This window comes from Motacilla alba, chromosome 5, assembly GCF_015832195.1.
Source record: "Motacilla alba alba isolate MOTALB_02 chromosome 5, Motacilla_alba_V1.0_pri, whole genome shotgun sequence".
Taxonomy (NCBI): Eukaryota; Metazoa; Chordata; class Aves; order Passeriformes; family Motacillidae; genus Motacilla; species Motacilla alba.
This window is the reverse complement of record NC_052020.1, coordinates 57256963-57280075: the sequence shown is the minus strand read 5'-3', so window position 1 is coordinate 57280075 and position 23113 is coordinate 57256963. Positions and strand designations below refer to the sequence as shown.

Sequence of the window (23113 nt, the reverse complement as noted above, 5' to 3'; positions counted from 1 at the left end):
ATATTAAATTAATGATACCATTTTCATATACATGTAAAGCCGTATCGAGTGTCGCTATCTCTTGCGACCCATATTAATACCCTAGAATGAGCGCATTTATGAGTGGCGAGCTGGAAAATGCTTTGCTCTTCATTCAATAAAATGCAATTTTACAGAATCTGGAGTGTGCTAGATTTTATTGATCTCAGCCAGGCCTAAAGGTGCGGTAACTGTCACACACTGTGAATCTGGGCTCATGAACGGACTCCTTGAACTCAACCAAAAGAAAGTGCTGAACCGGCTCAAAACAGAAATGAAGCAAAGCTGTGGGCAGCCCCTCTGATCGCAGAATCCCAGAATGTCTTGTCTTGGAAGGGCCCTTAGAAATTGTCTCGTTCCAGCCGTGCTGCCAAGGGCAGGGGCACCTTCCGCTAGGCCAGGTTGCCCCACAGCCCGTCCAAGCTGGCCTGCAGCACTGCCAGGCATGGGGCAGCCACAGCTTCTGTGGGCAGCGTGGGCCAGGCCTCAGCAGCCTCAGAGGCCAGAATTCCTCGCACATCTCCAGCCTAAGGCTGCCCTGTGTCCCTGGGAAGCCACTGGCCCTGGTGCTGTGCCTGCAGGCCCTTGCCAAGAGCCCCTCTGCAGGTGTCTGCTGGCTCCCGGGCAGGGACTGAAGGAGGCCGCAGGAAGGTGCCCCTGGAGAAGCCCTTGCAGAGCGCTGGGGCCAGGAGTGCCGCCATGAGGGCAGCAAGCGGGGCCTGGCCTGTCTGTGCATGCGGGAGGGCACAGGGCGGGCGCTGAGGCCCTGCCAGCTGGAGCTGGCAGCTCTGCAGTGCGGCCGGCAGAGAGCCGGGGGCTCCCGCAGCTCTGCAGCCCTCACGGCTGAGGCAGCTGCCCGGGCACAGCCGGCTGGGGACACGCGGCCGGCCCGGGGCCACCCGCAGCGGGAGCCTGCTCTGGGCACAGCCCGGGCCGCAGCAGGGAGCAGCCCATGGCGCCGTGGCCGGGCAGGGAACGGCTCTGCCCGGGGACAGGGCTCCGGGAGCAGGGCAGCAGGGCCGGCAGTGCCGAGCGCAGCCACAGGGGCACACATGGCTGAAGCCACAGTCAAGATCAGAGAGGAACCTTCTCACTCTCTGCAGCTCCCACACAGCAGGGTGGGGCTGGCGCAGATCAGCCTCTGCTCCCAGGAAACTAGGGAGAGGACAAGAGGATATGGCCTCAAGTCCTGCCGGGGGGGCTTAGAGTGAATATTAGGAAAAGATTTCTCCTCTGAAAGTGTGGTCAAGCACTGGCACCGCCTGCCTGTGCAGATGCTGGAATTGTCATTGCTTGAGGCCCTTCAGCAATGTGTGGAGGTGGCACTTGGGGACATGGTTTCCAGGGGAACTTGTCAGTGTCAGGTTTATGCCCCTCGAAGTGATGGCAGCTGCAATGCAGTCTGGGACACAGCCCAGATGCTGGCAGCTGTGAGCTGACTCATTCCATACAGATGAGCCTTCCACCATGGCTAGCACCAGTGCTGGCAGCTCAGCCACTGGCAACATGCCACCTTACCCTACTGCAGAACCCTCCTCGGGTCGAGCCGGGACAGGGGAGGGGGGTGGGAGGCTCTCCCAGCTCCTGAGCACCAGGTGAGAAAAGAGAAACTCTGTTACCCATCAATTCCTTGGACTGACACAGTGTACCAGGGGAAAGAGAGGGGCAAAGGCACAATTTGAGTTCCATGTAGTCCGCACTGAGAGTGGACCACTCAAATCCAGGTGTACAATATGGCAAATGCCACAGGTTTTCCTGTGGGGGAAAAAGCTCCAAACAAAACACAACAAAGGCCCCAAATGCAAACAGTAATGTTTGAATTTTCTATCATTGATGGCTGAGAGGAGCAGCTGGGCTGTTCTGATTGTGTCTTCCCAGCACACTCCTCATCCTTGCTTCCCTCAGGGGTCTCCAAAGCCAGGTGATGAATTGCTTCCTTCTCCTGCCTGTCCTGAGACCAAAGATCTTTGGGATGCCCAGGGCTGTTAGCAGGAGAGCTGGTGAAAGTCACCGCAAGCCACGCAGCCTTCCCCTCCTAGGCTCCAGACACACAAGGCAGAAAGCTGTAGCGTAAGCTGGATTGCACTTGCACCTCTGTTGGGCTTGTCTGTCCTCTGGCATTCTTCAGGCTGGGCTGTGTAAATCTGAGCTGCTTTCACAGGGAATTCAGGGTTTGCCCAAACTGGGGCCTTGCTGAAGGCAAAGGCCACGGAAGGGCTCTCACTTGTGCTGCCCGTGCCATGGAAGGCCCCAGAGCAAGAGGCCATTTCTCAATTGCTGAGATCCCCTCTTCGCAGCCAGGCCTGGCAGGTTAGCAAAATCCACATGGACATGCAGGGACATTCCAGCACTGACTGTCACTCCAAGCCTTCCAATTATCTCCAAGGAAAATTCTGATTTTTCCTTCTGCTTGGAAGGCATGGATTCCCCTTACTGATGAATTTGGCAGAAAAGTTCTCCTCACGTGGAAACCCTTCTGGGCAACCTGAAACTCTTCTGCCCATCAAGAACCCCTTCTGTCCCACTGGATCATGGGCAGTCCAGTGCAAAAGCACCACCTTTCTCTCCTCTGCCAGGAGCTGGTCTCACAGCCCAATGCCCTGACACCATGCAGGTGCTCCCCAAAGTGATGCTGTAGCTAAGTGGGGGTCATTGTATCAGCCCAGGGAACAAACAGCATGAGAAGAGGAAAATGACCTCAAGTTGTGTCACGGGAGGCTTAGATTGGATCTCTAGGAAATATTCCTTCAAGCTGGGAACAGGCTGCCTAGGGAAATGGCTCTGAGTGACCGCCCTCAGAGAGGTTTAAAAGTGGTGTGGATGTGGCATCTGGGGACCTGGCTGATGGGGCAGTAGGCAGTGTTAAGTTTGCAGCTGCACAGTGTGATCTTCAGGGACTTTTTCAACCCTAAGCAGTACGCCAGGGCCACTCTGAGTGCCTGAGCCAGGAGCTGGCTCTGGGGAAAAAGGGTGGGCTTGGCTGGGTTGTGACGTGCTGTGACACCTGTGACATCACGGGGGACGTGTCACAATGGGGGCAGCTGTAAAAGGCCCCAGCAGGTGACGCTGGCCCTGCGTTGCTTTGGCAAGCGGTGAGTGCACACGTGGTGGGGAGGCTGGTCTGGGAAGAAGGGCTGGGGCCGAAACGCTGCACCCAGGGCTGGGTTCTCCCCCTGCATGCAGGGACAGCCCCTCACGGGAGAGCTTTGGGCAGGCCACAGTGCTGCTGCTGCTGCTGCTGCTGCTGTTGGGGGGCAGTGAGACAGGCCTTGCTGCCTGCCAGCTGTGTGGGGCCCTGTCCTTCCTGCCCCCAGATCCCTGTGGACTTTTTCCTCCATCCAGCTACCAGTGGTTCCTTCCCTCCTCTCCTCACTCAAGGCCTTCTCTCTTTCCTCCTGTAGACCATGGATCCCACAGTATTCCTTTTTCTGCTCTTGAAAAGCCTCACCCAGTACCCACAGCCTGTGGCTGATGCACTGGATGAGGAAACGAGTCTGCGCATGCAAGCGCGTGCACAACACCTGGAATGGGAGAGACTTCAGCTGGAGCAGGAGGTGGAACAGCTGCCCCAGAAGCAGAAGCCACTCTTGCAGCTCTTATCTGTTGCTGTGCTCGTGGTCCTGCTCTTGGTCCTGTGGTTTACCGGGTGGAAAAACAGCCTGAGGAGAGAGGAGGGTGAAGAAGCAAACCGTGGTGCAAATGAAGAGGAAGTGGACAATGTTGCCGCAAATGAAGATGACGATGTTGGAAATGAAGATGACAATGAGGCTGAAATTGTGGAAAACAACGACGATGTTGTAAATGAAGTGCAAGAAGAAGACGATTTTGAGCGTGATGATCGCGTTGGACGAGTTATAATGGAGCGCATCCAGTGGCCTGTACAGGACCTGCAGGCAGGCTGTCACTGGACAACTCACCTGATGGACAATTATACGGTTTTTTTTGGCCACATCTTGGCAAACAGTTTCTACCCAGTCCTGGAACGAGCCATCGGGGTGGGCAGTGCCTTTGAAGGCTGGAGTCCCCGTGAGCAGGATGTCGTCTACCGCGTGCTCATACCCATGGAACCTCCCCGAGGCCACAGCTTCCACCTGGAGCTGGACAGTGCAGGGCAGAGGCAGGTGAGGAACTTCCGTGTCCGCGTGCAGCTGGAGTGCATCTGCAGCAGGGAGCAGCAGGCTGGGGACATGCTGTGCTTCCTGCATCACCCCAAAGAGGAGCTGAGGAGGAATCAGGATCCCAGCCTCCTAGACACCCTGTGCACCGGCTCCTACCTTGACGTGCACAAAACGGCCCGCTGGTTCCGGCAGCTGGTGAAAGCAGTCTGGCCAGCTTTGCCTCAGTCACACAACTGGCATTTAGTGCTGCTGCCCTCCACACGCTCCTGCCAATTCAAGGCGACGAACAGAGAAGCAAGCTTCAGGATTGAGATGCTGTTTGGGGTGCAGAGAGGTGACTCAGCCGTCTTTGTCAGCAGCCAGACTAGAGAGGCCCACACAGCAAGCACAATCTGGCCCGAGTCTTACGCTGTGGCAGAGGCTGAGTTCTTCAAGCACATTGCCAGGCGGGCTCCCCCTGACAGCTTGCACCTCAAATGCCTGCAGTTCTTCACCCGTCTTCAGCTGGGCTTCGACTTCTCCACCTACACCATGAAGACCATTGTCATGCACCTGCTCAACGTCACACCCATCTCAATGTGGCGCAGGAGAGATCTCCTGCAACGACTAGAGGATATCAGCGAGAGCCTGCACTTATGTTTGCAAGCAAAACACCTCAACCACTTCATTGTGGGTAACCAGAGGCTCCCTAAGGACATCATTTTACCGCCAGATGTTCGGACGGCTGAGACATACAATCTCCTCCATCACCTGGCGCAGCGGCCGGATCTCCACACCCAGGCACTCTATGAGTACCAGGTTCTGCAGAAGTGGCTGAAGAGAATCCTTCTTGCTGAAGATTGACCGAATGAAGGGCAGGAGTCATGGCTATGAGCACAGAGCTGTGCTTGTGCAGCTCGCAGCGGGCAGGAGAGAGCCACCTCCTAGTACCAATGTGGTGCTTTAGGGAGAAGAGGATGCGTGCAAAGGCTCTGGCGGTGGTCCCACTGCCTCTCCTGCTGCCTCAGCAGGTGGAGGGCCACGGCAGGGTGTGTTCTACCTCCTTGCATCATTTCATTTCCAAAAAACGCACCCAGATTTCATTGATCCCGGTTTGCCTATGAACTCTCCCACTGCGGAAAAAGCAGATGAAGAGAACACGTGCCGTACATGCAGGGCCAAAGTCTCCAACATCCATCTGCAACATGCAGCAGCTCTTCCTGGCCTTTGTGCAGGACCAGAGGAAAGATCAGCACTGCTGGCCTGGGATGAGTCAATGGATGGAGTCTCTCCTTGTCCCTGGAAGGGACACCTTGATGTCAGCACTGGACCACCTGTGTTGGAGCTGAAATTTTGTATATAGAGGAATCTAGATTTTTATTTCATAGATAGATATATTGTGTGTTCCTATTATAGACTTTAATATTTATAAATTATATATACTAGTTAATATACCAAAAAAATACTAAAATGAATAATATATAATATATCAAATCAGTAGATTTGATGTCAGGATAAAAAGTAATTTTAAAGAGTTGAATATGAAATTATGTTTTAATACGAACAGTAGAGCACATATTTAGTTTAAGTATCTCCTATGACACATATTGTTGCTCTTAGTACGTTTATGTCTGGAAGGCTTTCCATAAATAGATATATTTGTAACATATAAAACCTACATATGATACATACATGCTGTTTACATTATATTTGAATATAACTGTCTAATATGGATTATGCACTGGATGCCTGTAACATATTAAATTAATGATACCATTTTCATATACATGTAAAGCCGTATCGAGTGTCGCTATCTCTTGCGACCCATATTAATACCCTAGAATGAGCGCATTTATGAGTGGCGAGCTGGAAAATGCTTTGCTCTTCATTCAATAAAATGCAATTTTACAGAATCTGGAGTGTGCTAGATTTTATTGATCTCAGCCAGGCCTAAAGGAGCGGTAACTGTCACACACTGTGAATCTGGGCTCATGAACGGACTCCTTGAACTCAACCAAACAGAAAGTGCTGAACTGGCTCAAAACAGAAATGAAGCGAAGCTGCGGGCAGCCCCTCTGATCGCAGAATCCCAGAATGTCTTGTCTTGGAAGGGCCCTTAGAAATTGTCTCGTTCCAGCCGTGCTGCCAAGGGCAGGGGCACCTTCCGCTAGGCCAGGTTGCCCCACGGCCCGTCCAAGCTGGCCTGCAGCACTGCCAGGCATGGGGCAGCCACAGCTTCTGTGGGCAGCGTGGGCCAGGCCTCAGCAGCCTCAGAGGCCAGAATTCCTCGCACATCTCCAGCCTAAGGCTGCCCTGTGTCCCTGGGAAGCCACTGGCCCTGGTGCTGTGCCTGCAGGCCCTTGCCAAGAGCCCCTCTGCAGGTGTCTGCTGGCTCCCGGGCAGGGACTGAAGGAGGCCGCAGGAAGGTGCCCCTGGAGAAGCCCTTGCAGAGCGCTGGGGCCAGGAGTGCCGCCATGAGGGCAGCAAGCGGGGCCTGGCCTGTCTGTGCATGCGGGAGGGCACAGGGCAGGCGCTGAGGCCCTGCCAGCTGGAGCTGGCAGCTCTGCAGTGCGGCCGGCAGAGAGCCGGGGGCTCCCGCAGCTCTGCAGCCCTCACGGCTGAGGCAGCTGCCCGGGCACAGCCGGCTGGGGACACGCGGCCGGCCCGGGGCCACCCGCAGCGGGAGCCTGCTCTGGGCACAGCCTGGGCCGCAGCAGGGAGCAGCCCATGGCGCCGTGGCCGGGCAGGGAACGGCTCTGCCCGGGGACAGGGCTCCGGGAGCAGGGCAGCAGGGCCGGCAGTGCCGAGCGCAGCCACAGGGGCACACATGGCTGAAGCCACAGTCAAGATCAGAGAGGAACCTTCTCACTCTCTGCAGCTCCCACACAGCAGCGTGGGGCTGGCGCAGATCAGCCTCTGCTCCCAGGAAACTAGGGAGAGGACAAGAGGATATGGCCTCAAGTCCTGCCGGGGGGGCTTAGAGTGAATATTAGGAAAAGATTTCTCCTCTGAAAGTGTGGTCAAGCACTGGCACCGCCTGCCTGTGCAGTTGCTGGAATTGTCATTGCTTGAGGCCCTTCAGCAATGTGTGGAGGTGGCACTTGGGGACATGGTTTCCAGGGGAACTTGTCAGTGTCAGGTTTATGCCCCTGGAAGTGATGGCAGCTGCAATGCAGGCTGGGACACAGCCCAGATGCTGGCAGCTGTGAGCTGACTCATTCCATACAGATGAGCCTTCCACCATGGCTAGCACCAGTGCTGGCAGCTCAGCCACTGGCAACGTGCCACCTTACCCTACTGCAGAACCCTCCTCGGGTCGAGCCGGGACAGGGGAGGGGGGTGGGCGGCTCTCCCAGCTCCTGAGCACCAGGTGAGAAAAGAGAAACTCTGTTACCCATCAATTCCTTGAACTGACACATTGTTCCAGGGGAAAGAGTGGAGCAAAGGCACAATTTGAGGTCCATGTAGTCCGCACTGAGAGTGGACCACTCAAATCCAGGTGTACAATATGGCAAATGCCACCGGGTTTCCTGTGGGGGAAAAAGCTCCAAAAAAATCACAAAAAAGGCCCCAAACCCAAACAGTAATGTTTGACTTTTCTATCATTGATGGCTGAGAGGAGCAGCTGGGCTGTTCTGATTGTGTCTTCCCAGCACACTCCTCATCCTTGCTTCTCTCAGGGGTCTCCAAAGCCAGGTGATGATTTGCTTCCTTCTCCTGCCTGTCCTGAGACCAAAGAGCTTTGGGATGTGCAAATCTGAGCCACTTTCACAGGGAATTCAGGGTTTGCCCAAACTGGGGCCTTGCTGAAGGCAAAGGCCACGGAAGGGCTCTCACTTGTGCTGCCCGTGCCATGGAAGGCCCCAGAGCAAGAGGCCATTTCTCAATTGCTGAGATCCCCTCTTCGCAGCCAGGCCTTGCAGGTTAGCAAAATCCACATGGACATGCAGGGACATTGCAGCACTGACTGTCACTCCAAGCCTTCCAATTCTCTCCAAGGAAAATTCTGATTTTTCCTTCTGCTTGGAAGGCATGGATTTCCTTGGCTGATGAATTTGGCAGAAAAGTTCTCCTCACGTGGAAACCCTTCTGGGCAACCTGAAACTCTTCTGCCCACCGAGAACCCCTTCTGTCCCACTGGATCATGGGCAGTCCAGTGCAAAAGCACCACCTTTCTCTCCTCTGCCAGGAGCTGGTTTCACAGCCCAATGCCCTGACACCATGCAGGTGCTCCGCAAAGGGATGCTGTAGCTAAGTGGGGGTCATTGTATCAGCCCAGGGAACAAACAGCATGAGAAGAGGAAAATGACCTCAAGTTGTGTCACGGGAGGCTTAGATTGGATCTCTAGGAAATATTCCTTCAAGCTGGGAACAGGCTGCCTAGGGAAATGGCTCTGAGTGACCGCCCTCAGAGAGGTTTAAAAGTGGTGTGGATGTGGCATCTGGGGACCTGGCTGATTGGGGCAGTAGGCAGTGTTAAGTTTGCAGCTGCACTGTGTGATCTTCAGGGACTTTTTCAACCGCACGGACCCCAAGATTTAAGTGTATCTCAACCAGTGAGGAGTCAAAGCTTAGACTCAATGATGCTCAAGGGTGCCTTCCTACAGGCATATCTATGAGATGGCCAATGAAGAGCAGATGAAAATAATCGCAAAAGCCACAACTATGGGAGTCCTTTGGAAAAGCTTCAGTCGAGGACAGCCCTAAGCAGTACGCCAGGGCCACTCTGAGTGCCTGAGCCAGGAGCTGGCTCCGGGGAAAAAGGGTGGGCTTGGCTGGGTTGTGACGTGCTGTGACACCTGTGACATCACGGGGGACGTGTCACAATGGGGGCAGCTGTAAAAGGCCCCAGCAGGTGACGCTGGCCCTGTGTTGCTTTGGCAAGCGGTGAGTGCACACGTGGTGGGGAGGCTGGTCTGGGAAGAAGGGCTGGGGCCGAAACGCTGCACCCAGGGCTGGGTTCTCCCCCTGCATGCAGGGACAGCCCCTCACGGGAGAGCTTTGGGCAGGCCACAGTGCTGCTGCTGCTGCTGCTGCTGCTGCTGCTGTTGGGGGGCAGTGAGACAGGCCTTGCTGCCTGCCAGCTGTGTGGGGCCCTGTCCTTCCTGCCCCCAGATCCCTGTGGACTTTTTCCTCCATGCAGCTACCAGTGGTTCCTTCCCTCCTCTCCTCACTCAAGGCCTTCTCTCTTTCCTCCTGTAGACCATGGATCCCACAGTATTCCTTTTTCTGCTCTTGAAAAGCCTCACCCAGTACCCACAGCCTGTGGCTGATGCACTGGATGAGGAAACGAGTCTGCGCATGCAAGCGCGTGCACAACACCTGGAATGGGAGAGACTTCAGCTGGAGCAGGAGGTGGAACAGCTGCCCCAGAAGCAGAAGCCACTCTTGCAGCTCTTATCTGTTGCTGTGCTCCTGGTCCTGCTCTTGGTCCTGTGGTTTACCGGGTGGAAAAACAGCCTGAGGAGAGAGGAGGGTGAAGAAGCAAACCGGGGTGCAAATGAAGAGGAAGTGGACAATGTTGCCGCAAATGAAGATGACGATGTTGGAAATGAAGATGACAATGAGGCTGAAATTGTGGAAAACAACGACGATGTTGTAAATGAAGTGCAAGAAGAAGACGATTTTGAGCGTGATGATCGCGTTGGACGAGTTATAATGGAGCGCATCCAGTGGCCTGTACAGGACCTGCAGGCAGGCTGTCACTGGACAACTCACCTGATGGACAATTATACGGTTTTTTTTGGCCACATCTTGGCAAACAGTTTCTACCCAGTCCTGGAACGAGCCATCGGGGTGGGCAGTGCCTTTGAAGGCTGGAGTCCCCGTGAGCAGGATGTCGTCTACCGCGTGCTCATACCCATGGAACCTCCCCGAGGCCACAGCTTCCACCTGGAGCTGGACAGTGCAGGGCAGAGGCAGGTGAGGAACTTCCGTGTCCGCGTGCAGCTGGAGTGCATCTGCAGCAGGGAGCAGCAGGCTGGGGACATGCTGTGCTTCCTGCATCACCCCAAAGAGGAGCTGAGGAGGAATCAGGATCCCAGCCTCCTAGACACCCTGTGCACCGGCTCCTACCTTGACGTGCACAAAACGGCCCGCTGGTTCCGGCAGCTGGTGAAAGCAGTCTGGCCAGCTTTGCCTCAGTCACACAACTGGCATTTAGTGCTGCTGCCCTCCACACGCTCCTGCCAATTCAAGGCGACGAACAGAGAAGCAAGCTTCAGGATTGAGATGCTGTTTGGGGTGCAGAGAGGTGACTCAGCCGTCTTTGTCAGCAGCCAGACTAGAGAGGCCCACACAGCAAGCACAATCTGGCCCGAGTCTTACGCTGTGGCAGAGGCTGAGTTCTTCAAGCTCATTGCCAGGCGGGCTCCCCCTGACAGCTTGCACCTCAAATGCCTGCAGTTCTTCACCCGTCTTCAGCTGGGCTTCGACTTCTCCACCTACACCATGAAGACCATTGTCATGCACCTGCTCAACGTCACACCCATCTCAATGTGGCGCAGGAGAGATCTCCTGCAACGACTAGAGGATATCAGCGAGAGCCTGCACTTATGTTTGCAAGCAAAACACCTCAACCACTTCATTGTGGGTAACCAGAGGCTCCCTAAGGACATCATTTTACCGCCAGATGTTCGGACGGCTGAGACATACAATCTCCTCCATCACCTGGCGCAGCGGCCGGATCTCCACACCCAGGCACTCTATGAGTACCAGGTTCTGCAGAAGTGGCTGAAGAGAATCCTTCTTGCTGAAGACTGACCGAATGAAGGGCAGGAGTCATGGCTATGAGCACAGAGCTGTGCTTGTGCAGCTCGCAGCGGGCAGGAGAGAGCCACCTCCTAGTACCAGTGTGGTGCTTTAGGGAGAAGAGGATGCGTGCAAAGGCTCTGGCGGTGGTCCCACTGCCTCTCCTGCTGCCTCAGCAGGTGGAGGGCCACGGCAGGGTGTGTTCTACCTCCTTGCATCATTTCATTTCCAAAAAACGCACCCAGATTTCATTGATCCCGGTTTGCCTATGAACTCTCCCACTGCGGAAAAAGCAGATGAAGAGAACACGTGCCGTACATGCAGGGCCAAAGTCTCCAACATCCATCTGCAACATGCAGCAGCTCTTCCTGGCCTTTGTGCAGGACCAGAGGAAAGATCAGCACTGCTGGCCTGGGATGAGTCAATGGATGGAGTCTCTCCTTGTCCCTGGAAGGGACACCTTGATGTCAGCACTGGACCACCTGTGTTGGAGCTGAAATTTTGTATATAGAGGAATCTAGATTTTTATTTCATAGATAGATATATTGTGTGTTCCTATTATAGACTTTAATATTTATAAATTATATATACTAGTTAATATAACCAAAAAAATACTAAAATGAATAATATATAATATATCAAATCAGTAGATTTGATGTCAGGATAAAAAGTAATTTTAAAGAGTTGAATATGAAATTATGTTTTAATACGAACAGTAGAGCACATATTTAGTTTAAGTATCTCCTATGACACATATTGTTGCTCTTAGTACGTTTATGTCTGGAAGGCTTTCCATAAATAGATATATTTGTAACATATAAAACCTACATATGATACATACATGCTGTTTACATTATATTTGAATATAACTGTCTAATATGGATTATGCACTGGATGCCTGTAACATATTACATTAATGATACCATTTTCATATACATGTAAAGCCGTATCGAGTGTCGCTATCTCTTGCGACCCATATTAATACCCTAGAATGAGCGCATTTATGAGTGGCGAGCTGGAAAATGCTTTGCTCTTCATTCAATAAAATGCAATTTTACAGAATCTGGAGTGTGCTAGATTTTATTGATCTCAGCCAGGCCTAAAGGAGCGGTAACTGTCACACACTGTGAATCTGGGCTCATGAACGGACTCCTTGAACTCAACCAAACAGAAAGTGCTGAACCGGCTCAAAACAGAAATGAAGCGAAGCTGCGGGCAGCCCCTCTGATCGCAGAATCCCAGAATGTCTTGTCTTGGAAGGGCCCTTAGAAATTGTCTCGTTCCAGCCGTGCTGCCAAGGGCAGGGGCACCTTCCGCTAGGCCAGGTTGCCCCACGGCCCGTCCAAGCTGGCCTGCAGCACTGCCAGGCATGGGGCAGCCACAGCTTCTGTGGGCAGCGTGGGCCAGGCCTCAGCAGCCTCAGAGGCCAGAATTCCTCGCACATCTCCAGCCTAAGGCTGCCCTGTGTCCCTGGGAAGCCACTGGCCCTGGTGCTGTGCCTGCAGGCCCTTGCCAAGAGCCCCTCTGCAGGTGTCTGCTGGCTCCCGGGCAGGGACTGAAGGAGGCCGCAGGAAGGTGCCCCTGGAGAAGCCCTTGCAGAGCGCTGGGGCCAGGAGTGCCGCCATGAGGGCAGCAAGCGGGGCCTGGCCTGTCTGTGCATGCGGGAGGGCACAGGGCGGGCGCTGAGGCCCTGCCAGCTGGAGCTGGCAGCTCTGCAGTGCGGCCGGCAGAGAGCCGGGGGCTCCCGCAGCTCTGCAGCCCTCACGGCTGAGGCAGCTGCCCGGGCACAGCCGGCTGGGGACACGCGGCCGGCCCGGGGCCACCCGCAGCGGGAGCCTGCTCTGGGCACAGCCCGGGCCGCAGCAGGGAGCAGCCCATGGCGCCGTGGCCGGGCAGGGAACGGCTCTGCCCGGGGACAGGGCTCCGGGATCAGGGCAGCAGGGCCGGCAGTGCCGAGCGCAGCCACAGGGGCACACATGGCTGAAGCCACAGTCAAGATCAGAGAGGAACCTTCTCACTCTCTGCAGCTCCCACACAGCAGGGTGGGGCTGGCGCAGATCAGCCTCTGCTCCCACGAAACTAGGGAGAGGACAAGAGGATATGGCCTCAAGTCCTGCCGGGGGGGCTTAGAGTGAATATTAGGAAAAGATTTCTCCTCTGAAAGTGTGGTCAAGCACTGGCACCGCCTGCCTGTGCAGATGCTGGAATTGTCATTGCTTGAGGCCCTTCAGCAATGTGTGGAGGTGGCACTTGGGGACATGGTTTCCAGGGGAACTTGTCAGTGTCAGGTTTATGCCCCTCGAAGTGATGGCAGCTGCAATGCAGGCTGGGACACAGCCCAGATGCTGGCAGCTGTGAGCTGACTCATTCCATACAGATGAGCCTTCCACCATGGCTAGCACCAGTGCTGGCAGCTCAGCCACTGGCAACGTGCCACCTTACCCTACTGCAGAACCCTCCTCGGGTCAAGCCGGGACAGGGGAGGGGGGTGGGAGGCTCTCCCAGCTCCTGAGCACCAGGTGAGAAAAGAGAAACTCTGTTACCCATCAATTCCTTGGACTGACACAGTGTACCAGGGGAAAGAGAGGGGCAAAGGCACAATTTGAGTTCCATGTAGTCCGCACTGAGAGTGGACCACTCAAATCCAGGTGTACAATATGGCAAATGCCACAGGTTTTCCTGTGGGGGAAAAAGCTCCAAACAAAACACAACAAAGGCCCCAAATGCAAACAGTAATGTTTGAATTTTCTATCATTGATGGCTGAGAGGAGCAGCTGGGCTGTTCTAGCACACTCCTCATCCTTGCTTCCCTCAGGGGTCTCCAAAGCCAGGTGATGAATTGCTTCCTTCTCCTGCCTGTCCTGAGACCAAAGATCTTTGGGATGCCCAGGGCTGTTAGCAGGAGAGCTGGTGAAAGTCACCGCAAGCCACGCAGCCTTCCCCTCCTAGGCTCCAGACACACAAGGCAGAAAGCTGTAGCGTAAGCTGGATTGCACTTGCACCTCTGTTGGGCTTGTCTGTCCTCTGGCATTCTTCAGGCTGGGCTGTGTAAATCTGAGCTGCTTTCACAGGGAATTCAGGGTTTGCCCAAACTGGGGCCTTGCTGAAGGCAAAGGCCACGGAAGGGCTCTCACTTGTGCTGCCCGTGCCATGGAAGGCCCCAGAGCAAGAGGCCATTTCTCAATTGCTGAGATCCCCTCTTCGCAGCCAGGCCTGGCAGGTTAGCAAAATCCACATGGACATGCAGGGACATTGCAGCACTGACTGTCACTCCAAGCCTTCCAATTATCTCCAAGGAAAATTCTGATTTTTCCTTCTGCTTGGAAGGCATGGATTTCCCTTACTGATGAATTTGGCAGAAAAGTTCTCCTCACGTGGAAACCCTTCTGGGCAACCTGAAACTCTTCTGCCCATCAAGAACCCCTTCTGTCCCACTGGATCATGGGCAGTCCAGTGCAAAAGCACCACCTTTCTCTCCTCTGCCAGGAGCTGGTCTCACAGCCCAATGCCCTGACACCATGCAGGTGCTCCCCAAAGTGATGCTGTAGCTAAGTGGGGGTCATTGTATCAGCCCAGGGAACAAACAGCATGAGAAGAGGAAAATGACCTCAAGTTGTGTCACGGGAGGCTTAGATTGGATCTCTAGGAAATATTCCTTCAACCTGGGAACAGGCTGCCTAGGGAAATGGCTCTGAGTGACCGCCCTCAGAGAGGTTTAAAAGTGGTGTGGATGTGGCATCTGGGGACCTGGCTGATGGGGCAGTAGGCAGTGTTAAGTTTGCAGCTGCACAGTGTGATCTTCAGGGACTTTTTCAACCCTAAGCAGTACGCCAGGGCCACTCTGAGTGCCTGAGCCAGGAGCTGGCTCTGGGGAAAAAGGGTGGGCTTGGCTGGGTTGTGACGTGCTGTGACACCTGTGACATCACGGGGGACGTGTCACAATGGGGGCAGCTGTAAAAGGCCCCAGCAGGTGACGCTGGCCCTGCGTTGCTTTGGCAAGCGGTGAGTGCACACGTGGTGGGGAGGCTGGTCTGGGAAGAAGGGCTGGGGCCGAAACGCTGCACCCAGGGCTGGGTTCTCCCCCTGCATGCAGGGACAGCCCCTCACGGGAGAGCTTTGGGCAGGCCACAGTGCTGCTGCTGCTGCTGCTGCTGCTGCTGCTGCTGCTGCTGCTGCTGCTGCTGTTGGGGGGCAGTGAGACAGGCCTTGATGCCTGCCAGCTGTGTGGGGCCCTGTCCTTCCTGCCCCCAGATCCCTGTGGACTTTTTCCTCCATCCAGCTACCAGTGGTTCCTTCCCTCCTCTCCTCACTCAAGGCCTTCTCTCTTTCCTCCTGTAGACCATGGATCCCACAGTATTCCTTTTTCTGCTCTTGAAAAGCCTCACCCAGTACCCACAGCCTGTGGCTGATGCACTGGATGAGGAAACGAGTCTGCGCATGCAAGCGCGTGCACAACACCTGGAATGGGAGAGACTTCAGCTGGAGCAGGAGGTGGAACAGCTGCCCCAGAAGCAGAAGCCACTCTTGCAGCTCTTATCTGTTGCTGTGCTCCTGGTCCTGCTCTTGGTCCTGTGGTTTACCGGGTGGAAAAACAGCCTGAGGAGAGAGGAGGGTGAAGAAGCAAACCGTGGTGCAAATGAAGAGGAAGTGGACAATGTTGCCGCAAATGAAGATGACGATGTTGGAAATGAAGATGACAATGAGGCTGAAATTGTGGAAAACAACGACGATGTTGTAAATGAAGTGCAAGAAGAAGACGATTTTGAGCGTGATGATCGCGTTGGACGAGTTATAATGTAGCGCATCCAGTGGCCTGTACAGGACCTGCAGGCAGGCTGTCACTGGACAACTCACCTGATGGACAATTATACGGTTTTTTTTGGCCACATCTTGGCAAACAGTTTCTACCCAGTCCTGGAACGAGCCATCGGGGTGGGCAGTGCCTTTGAAGGCTGGAGTCCCCGTGAGCAGGATGTCGTCTACCGCGTGCTCATACCCATGGAACCTCCCCGAGGCCACAGCTTCCACCTGGAGCTGGACAGTGCAGGGCAGAGGCAGGTGAGGAACTTCCGTGTCCGCGTGCAGCTGGAGTGCATCTGCAGCAGGGAGCAGCAGGCTGGGGACATGCTGTGCTTCCTGCATCACCCCAAAGAGGAGCTGAGGAGGAATCAGGATCCCAGCCTCCTAGACACCCTGTGCACCGGCTCCTACCTTGACGTGCACAAAACGGCCCGCTGGTTCCGGCAGCTGGTGAAAGCAGTCTGGCCAGCTTTGCCTCAGTCACACAACTGGCATTTAGTGCTGCTGCCCTCCACACGCTCCTGTCAATTCAAGGCGATGAACAGAGAAGCAAGCTTCAGGATTGAGATGCTGTTTGGGGTGCAGAGAGGTGACTCAGCCGTCTTTGTCAGCAGCCAGACTAGAGAGGCCCACACAGCAAGCACAATCTGGCCCGAGTCTTACGCTGTGGCAGAGGCTGAGTTCTTCAAGCACATTGCCAGGCGGGCCCCCCCTGACAGCTTGCACCTCAAATGCCTGCAGTTCTTCACCCGTCTTCAGCTGGGCTTCGACTTCTCCACCTACACCATGAAGACCATTGTCATGCACCTGCTCAACGTCACACCCATCTCAATGTGGCGCAGGAGAGATCTCCTGCAACGACTAGAGGATATCAGCGAGAGCCTGCACTTATGTTTGCAAGCAAAACACCTCAACCACTTCATTGTGGGTAACCAGAGGCTCCCTAAGGACATCATTTTACCGCCAGATGTTCGGACGGCTGAGACATACAATCTCCTCCATCACCTGGCGCAGCGGCCGGATCTCCACACCCAGGCACTCTATGAGTACCAGGTTCTGCAGAAGTGGCTGAAGAGAATCCTTCTTGCTGAAGATTGACCGAATGAAGGGCAGGAGTCATGGCTATGAGCACAGAGCTGTGCTTGTGCAGCTCGCAGCAGGCAGGAGAGAGCCACCTCTTAGTACCAATGTGGTGCTTTAGGGAGAAGAGGATGCGTGCAAAGGCTCTGGCGGTGGTCCCACTGCCTCTCCTGCCGCCTCAGCAGGTGGAGGGCCACGGCAGGGTGTGTTCTACCTCCTTGCATCATTTCATTTCCAAAAAAAGCACCCAGATTTCATTGATCCCGGTTTGCCTATGAACTCTCCCACTGCTGAAAAAGCCTATGAAGAGAACACGTGCCGTACATGCAAGGCCAAAGTCTCCAACATCCATCTGCAACATGCAGCAGCTCTTCCTGGCCTTTGTGCAGGACCAGAGGAAAAATCTGCACTGCTGGCCTGGGATGAGTCAATGGATGGAGTCTCTCCTTGTCCCAAGAAGGGACACCTTGATGTCAGCGCTGGACCACCTGTGTTGGAGCTGCCCGGAAATTTTGTCTATAGAGGAATCAAGATTTTTATTTCATAGATAGATGAACTCCTATTCATCTATCATAGATAGTGTATTCCTATTATAGTCTATATATTTATAAATTATATATACTAGTAAATTCCCATAAAACAAAACAATATACTAATATAAATAGCATAAAATATATCAAATAAGTAGATATGATGTCAGGAAAAAGTAATTTTAAAGAGTTGAATTTGTAATTACGTTTCAATACTAACAGTAGAGCACATATTTAGTTTAAGTATCTCTTATGACACATATTGTTCCTCTTAATACGTCTATGTCTGGAAGGCTTTCCATATAATAGATATATTTGTAACATATAAAACCTTCATATGATACATACATGCTGTTTACATTATCTTTGAATATAACTGTCTAATATGGATTATGCACTGGATGCCTGTAACATATTACATTAATGATACCATTTTCATATACATGTAAAGCCATATCCAGTGTCGCTATCTCCTGCGACCCATATTAATACCCTAGAATGACGGCATTTATGAGTGGCGAGCTGGAAAATGCTTTGCTCTTCATTCAATAAAATGCAATTTTACAGAATCTGGAGTGTGCTAGATTTTATTGATCTCAGCCAGGCCTAAAGGAGCGGTAACTGTGAATCTGGGCTCATGAACGGACTCCTTGAACTCAACCAAACAGAAAGTGCTGAACTGGCTCAAAACAGAAATGAAGCGAAGCTGTGGGCAGCCCCTCTGATCGCAGAATCCCAGAATGTCTTGTCTTGGAAGGGCCCTTAGAAATTGTCTCGTTCCAACCGTGCTGCCAAGGGCAGGGGCACCTTCCGCTAGGCCAGGTTGCCCCACGGCCCGTCCAAGCTGGCCTGCAGCGCTGCCAGGGCTGGGGCAGCCACAGCTTCTGTGGGCAGCGTGGGCCAGGCCTCAGCAGCCTCAGAGGCCAGAATTCCTCGCACATCTCCAGCCTAAGGCTGCCCTGTGTCTCTGGGAAGCCACTGGCCCTGGTGCTGTGCCTGCAGGCCCTTGCCAAGAGCCCCTCTGCAGGTGTCTGCTGGCTCCCGGGCAGGGACTGAAGGAGGCCGCAGGAAGGTGCCCCTGGAGAAGCCCTTGCAGAGCGCTGGGGCCAGGAGTGCCGCCATGAGAGCAGCAAGCGGGGCCTGGCCTGTCTGTGCATGCGGGAGGGCACAGGGCGGGCGCTGAGGCCCTGCCAGCTGGAGCTGGCAGCTCTGCAGTGCGGCCGGCAGAGAGCCGGGGGCTCCCGCAGCTCTGCAGCCCTCACGGCTGAGGCAGCTGCCCGGGCACAGCCGGCTGGGGACACGCGGCCGGCCCGGGGCCACCCGCAGGGGGAGCTTGCTCTGGGCACAGCCCGGACCGCAGCAGGGAGCAGCCCATGGCGCCGTGGCCGGGCAGGGAACGGCTCTGCCCGGGGACAGGGCACCGGGAGCAGGGCAGCAGGGCCGGCAGTGCCGGGCACAGCCACAGGGGCACACATGGCTGCAGCCACAGTCAAGATCAGAGAGGAACTTTCTCACTCTCTGCAGCTCCCACACAGCAGCGTGGGGCTGGCGCAGATCAGCCTCTGCTCCCAGGAAACTAGGGAGAGGACAAGAGGATATGGCCTCAAGTCCTGCCGGGGGGGCTTAGAGTGAATATTAGGAAAAGATTTCTCCTCTGAAAGTGTGGTCAAGCACTGGCACCGCCTGCCTGTGCAGTTGCTGGAATTGTCATTGCTTGAGGCCCTTCAGCAATGTGTGGAGGTGGCACCTGGGGACATGGTTTCCAGGGGAACTTGTCAGTGTCAGGTTTATGCCCCTGGAAGTGATGGCAGCTGCAATGCAGGCTGGGACACAGCCCAGATGCTGGCAGCTGTGAGCTGACTCATTCCATACAGATGAGCCTTCCACCATGGCTAGCACCAGTGCTGGCAGCTCAGCCACTGGCAACGTGCCACCTTACCCTACTGCAGAACCCTCCTCGGGTCAAGCCGGGACAGGGGAGGGGGGTGGGCGGCTCTCCCAGCTCCTGAGCACCAGGTGAGAAAAGAGAAACTCTGTTACCCATCAATTCCTTTAACTGACACATTGTACCAGGGGAAAGAGAGGAGCAAAGGCACAATTTGAGTTCCATGTAGTCTGCACTGAGAGTGGACCACTCAAATCCAGGTGTACAATATGGCAAATGCCACAGGTTTTCCTGTGGGGGAAAAAGCTCCAAACAAAACACAACAAAGGTCCCAAACACAAACAGAAATGTTTGAATTTTCTATCATTGATGGCTGAGAGGAGCAGCTGGGCTGTGCCGATGGTGTCTTCCCAGCACACTCCTCATCCTTGCTTCCCTCAGGGGTCTCCAAAGCCAGGTGATGATTTTCTTCCTTCTCCAGCCTGTCCTGAGACCAAAGAGCTTTGGGCTGTGTAAATCTGAGCCGCTTTCACAGGGAATTCAGGGTTTGGCCAAACAGGGGTCTTGCTGAAGGCAAAGGCCACGGAAGGGCTCTCACTTGTGCTGCCCGTGCCATGGAAGGCCCCAGAGCAGGAGGCCATTTCTCAATTGCTGAGATCCCCTCTTTGCAGCCTGGCTTTGAAGGTTAGCTAAATCCACATGGACATGCAGGGACATTGCAGCACTGACTGTCACTCCAAGCCTTCCAATTCTCTCCAAGGAAAATTCTGATTTTTCCTTCTGCTTGGAAGGGCATGGATTTCCTTGGCTGATGTATTTGGCAGAAAAGTTCTCCTCACGTGGAAACCCTTCTGAGCAACCTGAAACTCTTCTGCCAACTGAGAACCCCTTCTGTCCCACTGGATCACAGGCAGTACAGTGCAAAAGCACCACCTTTCTCTCCTCTGCCAGGAGCTGGTCTCACAGCCCAATGCCCTGACACCATGCAGGTGCTCCCCAAAGGGATGCTGTAGCTAAGTGGGGGTCATTGTATCAGCCCAGGGAACAAACAGCATGAGAAGAGGAAAATGACCTCAAGTTGTGTCACGGGAGGCTTAGATTGGATCTCTAGGAAATATTCCTTCAAGCTGGGAACAGGCTGCCTAGGGAAATGGCTCTGAGTGACCGCCCTCAGAGAGGTTTAAAAGTGGTGTGGATGTGGCATCTGGGGACCTGGCTGATTGGGGCAGTAGGCAGTGTTAAGTTTGCAGCTGCACTGTGTGATCTTCAGGGACTTTTTCAACCGCACGGACCCCAAGATTTAAGTGTATCTCAACCAGTGAGGAGTCAAAGCTTAGACTCAATGATCCTCAAGGGTGCCTTCCTACAGGCATATCTAGGAGATGGCCGATAAAGAGCAGATGAAAATAATCACAAAAGCGACAACTATGGGAGTCCTTTGGAAAAGCTTCAGTCGAGGACAGCCCTAAGCCATACACCAGGGCCACTCTGAGTGCCTGAGCCAGCAGCTGGCTCCAGGGAAAAAGGGTGGGCTTGGCTGGGTTGTGACGTGCTGTGACACCTGTGACATCACGGGGGACGTGTCACAATGGGGGCAGCTGTAAAAGGCCCCAGCAGGTGACGCTGGCCCTGTGTTGCTTTGGCAAGCGGTGAGTGCACACGTGGTGGGGAGGCTGGTCTGGGAAGAAGGGCTGGGGCCGAAACGCTGCACCCAGGGCTGGGTTCTCCTCCTGCATGCAGGGACAGCCCCTCACGGGAGAGCTTTGGGCAGGCCACAGTGCTGCTGCTGCTGCTGCTGTTGGGGGGCAGTGAGACAGGCCTTGCTGCCTGCCAGCTGTGTGGGGCCCTGTCCTTCCTGCCCCCAGATCCCTGTGGACTTTTTCCTCCATGCAGCTACCAGTGGTTCCTTCCCTCCTCTCCTCACTCAAGGCCTTCTCTCTATCCTCCTGTAGACCATGGATCCCACAGTATTCCTTTTTGTGCTCTTGAAAAGCCTCACCCAGTACCCACAGCCTGTGGCTGATGCACTGGATGAGGAAACAAGTCTGCGCATGCAAGCGCGTGCACAACACCTGGAATGGGAGAGACTTCAGCTGGAGCAGGAGGTGGAACAGCTGCCCCAGAAGGAGAAGCCACTCTTGCAGCTCTGTTCTGTTGCTGTGCTCGTGGTCCTGCTCTTGGTCCTGTGGTTTACCGGGTGGAAAAACAGCCTGAGGAGAGAGGAGGGTGAAGAAGCAAACCGGGGTGCAAATGAAGAGGAAGTGGACAATGTTGCTGCAAATGAAGATGACAATGAGGCTGAAATTGCAGAAAACAATGACAATGTCGTAAATGAAGTGCAAGAAGAAGAAGATTTTGAGCTTGATGATCGCATTGGACGAGTTATAATGGAGCGCATCCAGTGGCCTGTACAGGACCTGCAGGCAGGCTGTCACTGGACAACTCACCTGATGGACAATTATACGGTTTTTTTTGGCCACATCTTGGCAAACAGTTTCTACCCAGTCCTGGAACGAGCCATCGGGGTGGGCAGTGCCTTTGAAGGCTGGAGTCCCCGTGAGCAGGATGTCGTCTACCGCGTGCTCATACCCATGGAACCTCCCCGAGGCCACAGCTTCCACCTGGAGCTGGACAGTGCAGGGCAGAGGCAGGTGAGGAACTTCCGTGTCCGCGTGCAGCTGGAGTGCATCTGCAGCAGGGAGCAGCAGGCTGGGGACATGCTGTGCTTCCTGCATCACCCCAAAGAGGAGCTGAGGAGGAATCAGGATCCCAGCCTCCTAGACACCCTGTGCACCGGCTCCTACCTTGACGTGCACAAAACGGCCCGCTGGTTCCGGCAGCTGGTGAAAGCAGTCTGGCCAGCTTTGCCTCAGTCACACAACTGGCATTTAGTGCTGCTGCCCTCCACACGCTCCTGCCAATTCAAGGTGATGAACACAGAAGCAAGCTTCAGGATTGAGATGCTGTTTGGGGTGCAGAGAGGTGACTCAGCCGTCTTTGTCAGCAGCCAGACTAGAGAGGCCCACACAGCAAGCACAATCTGGCCCGAGTCTTACGCTGTGGCAGAGGCTGAGTTCTTCAAGCACATTGCCAGGCAGGCTCCCCCTGACAGCATGCACCTCAAATGCCTGCAGTTCTTCACCCGTCTTCAGCTGGGCTTCGACTTCTCCACCTACACCATGAAGACCATTGTCATGCACCTGCTCAACGTCATACCCATCTCAATGTGGCGCAGGAGAGATTTCCTGCAACGACTAGAGGATATCAGCGAGAGCCTGCACTTATGTTTGCGAGCAAAACGCCTCAACCACTTCATTGTGGGTAACCAGAGGCTCCCTAAGGACATCATTTTACCACCAGATGTTCGGACGGCTGAGACATACAATCTCCTCCATCACCTGGCGCAGCGGCCGGATCTCCACACCCAGGCACTCTATGAGTACCAGGTTCTGCAGAAGTGGCTGAAGAGAATCCTTCTTGCTGAAGATTGACCGAATGAAGGGCAGGAGTCATGGCTATGAGCACAGAGCTGTGCTTGTGCAGCTCACAGTGGGCAGGAGAGAGCCACCTCCTAGAACCAATGTGGTGCTTTAGGGAGAAGAGGATGCGTGCAAAGGCTCTGGCGGTGGTCCCACTGCCTCTCCTGCCGCCTCAGCAGGTGGAGGGCCACGGGAGGGTGTGTTCTTCCTCCTTGCATCATTTCATTTCCAAAAAAAGCACCCAGATTTCATTGAGCCCGGTTTGCCTATGAACTCTCCCACTGCGGAAAAAGCAGATGAAGAGGACACATGCCGCACATGCAGGGCCAAAGTCTCCAACATCCATCTGCAACATGCAGCAGCTCTTCCTGGCCTTTGTGCAGGACCAGAGGAAAAATCTGCACTGCTGGCCTGGGATGAGTCAATGGATGGAGTCTCTCCTTGTCCCTGGAAGGGACACCTTGACGTCAGCAC

At 54.5% G+C, this 23113-nt stretch overlaps 4 protein-coding genes across 4 annotated transcripts; all 4 read left to right on the top strand.

Annotated features, from left to right (window-relative positions):
• The first annotated feature begins 3422 nt into the window (after positions 1 to 3422).
• On the top strand, positions 3423 to 4979 carry LOC119701974 (inositol 1,4,5-trisphosphate receptor-interacting protein-like 1). The gene has a single exon (XM_038139294.1). It carries the CDS (start codon positions 3423 to 3425, stop codon positions 4977 to 4979), a length of 1557 nt encoding a protein of 518 aa, XP_037995222.1.
• Positions 4980 to 9320: 4341 nt separating this feature from the next.
• LOC119701973 (inositol 1,4,5-trisphosphate receptor-interacting protein-like 1) lies at positions 9321 to 10877 on the top strand. Its single transcript, XM_038139293.1, has one exon. It carries the CDS (start codon positions 9321 to 9323, stop codon positions 10875 to 10877), a length of 1557 nt encoding a protein of 518 aa, XP_037995221.1.
• Positions 10878 to 15722: 4845 nt separating this feature from the next.
• Positions 15723 to 16763, top strand: LOC119701972 (inositol 1,4,5-trisphosphate receptor-interacting protein-like 1). Its single transcript, XM_038139292.1, has one exon. It carries the CDS (start codon positions 15723 to 15725, stop codon positions 16761 to 16763), a length of 1041 nt encoding a protein of 346 aa, XP_037995220.1.
• A 4352-nt stretch (positions 16764 to 21115) lies between these two features.
• LOC119701971 (inositol 1,4,5-trisphosphate receptor-interacting protein-like 1) lies at positions 21116 to 22651 on the top strand. The gene has a single exon (XM_038139291.1). The coding sequence runs from the start codon at positions 21116 to 21118 to the stop codon at positions 22649 to 22651; it is 1536 nt and encodes a 511-aa protein (XP_037995219.1).
• The last annotated feature ends 462 nt before the right edge of the window (positions 22652 to 23113 follow it).

Bases quoted from the DNA above. Each gene is read 5' to 3' on its own strand.
- LOC119701974 (XM_038139294.1), top strand. From the start codon at position 3,423: ATGGATCCCACAGTATTCCTTTTTCTGCTCTTGAAAAGCCTCACCCAG.
- LOC119701973 (XM_038139293.1), top strand. From the start codon at position 9,321: ATGGATCCCACAGTATTCCTTTTTCTGCTCTTGAAAAGCCTCACCCAG.
- LOC119701972 (XM_038139292.1), top strand. From the start codon at position 15,723: ATGGACAATTATACGGTTTTTTTTGGCCACATCTTGGCAAACAGTTTC.
- LOC119701971 (XM_038139291.1), top strand. From the start codon at position 21,116: ATGGATCCCACAGTATTCCTTTTTGTGCTCTTGAAAAGCCTCACCCAG.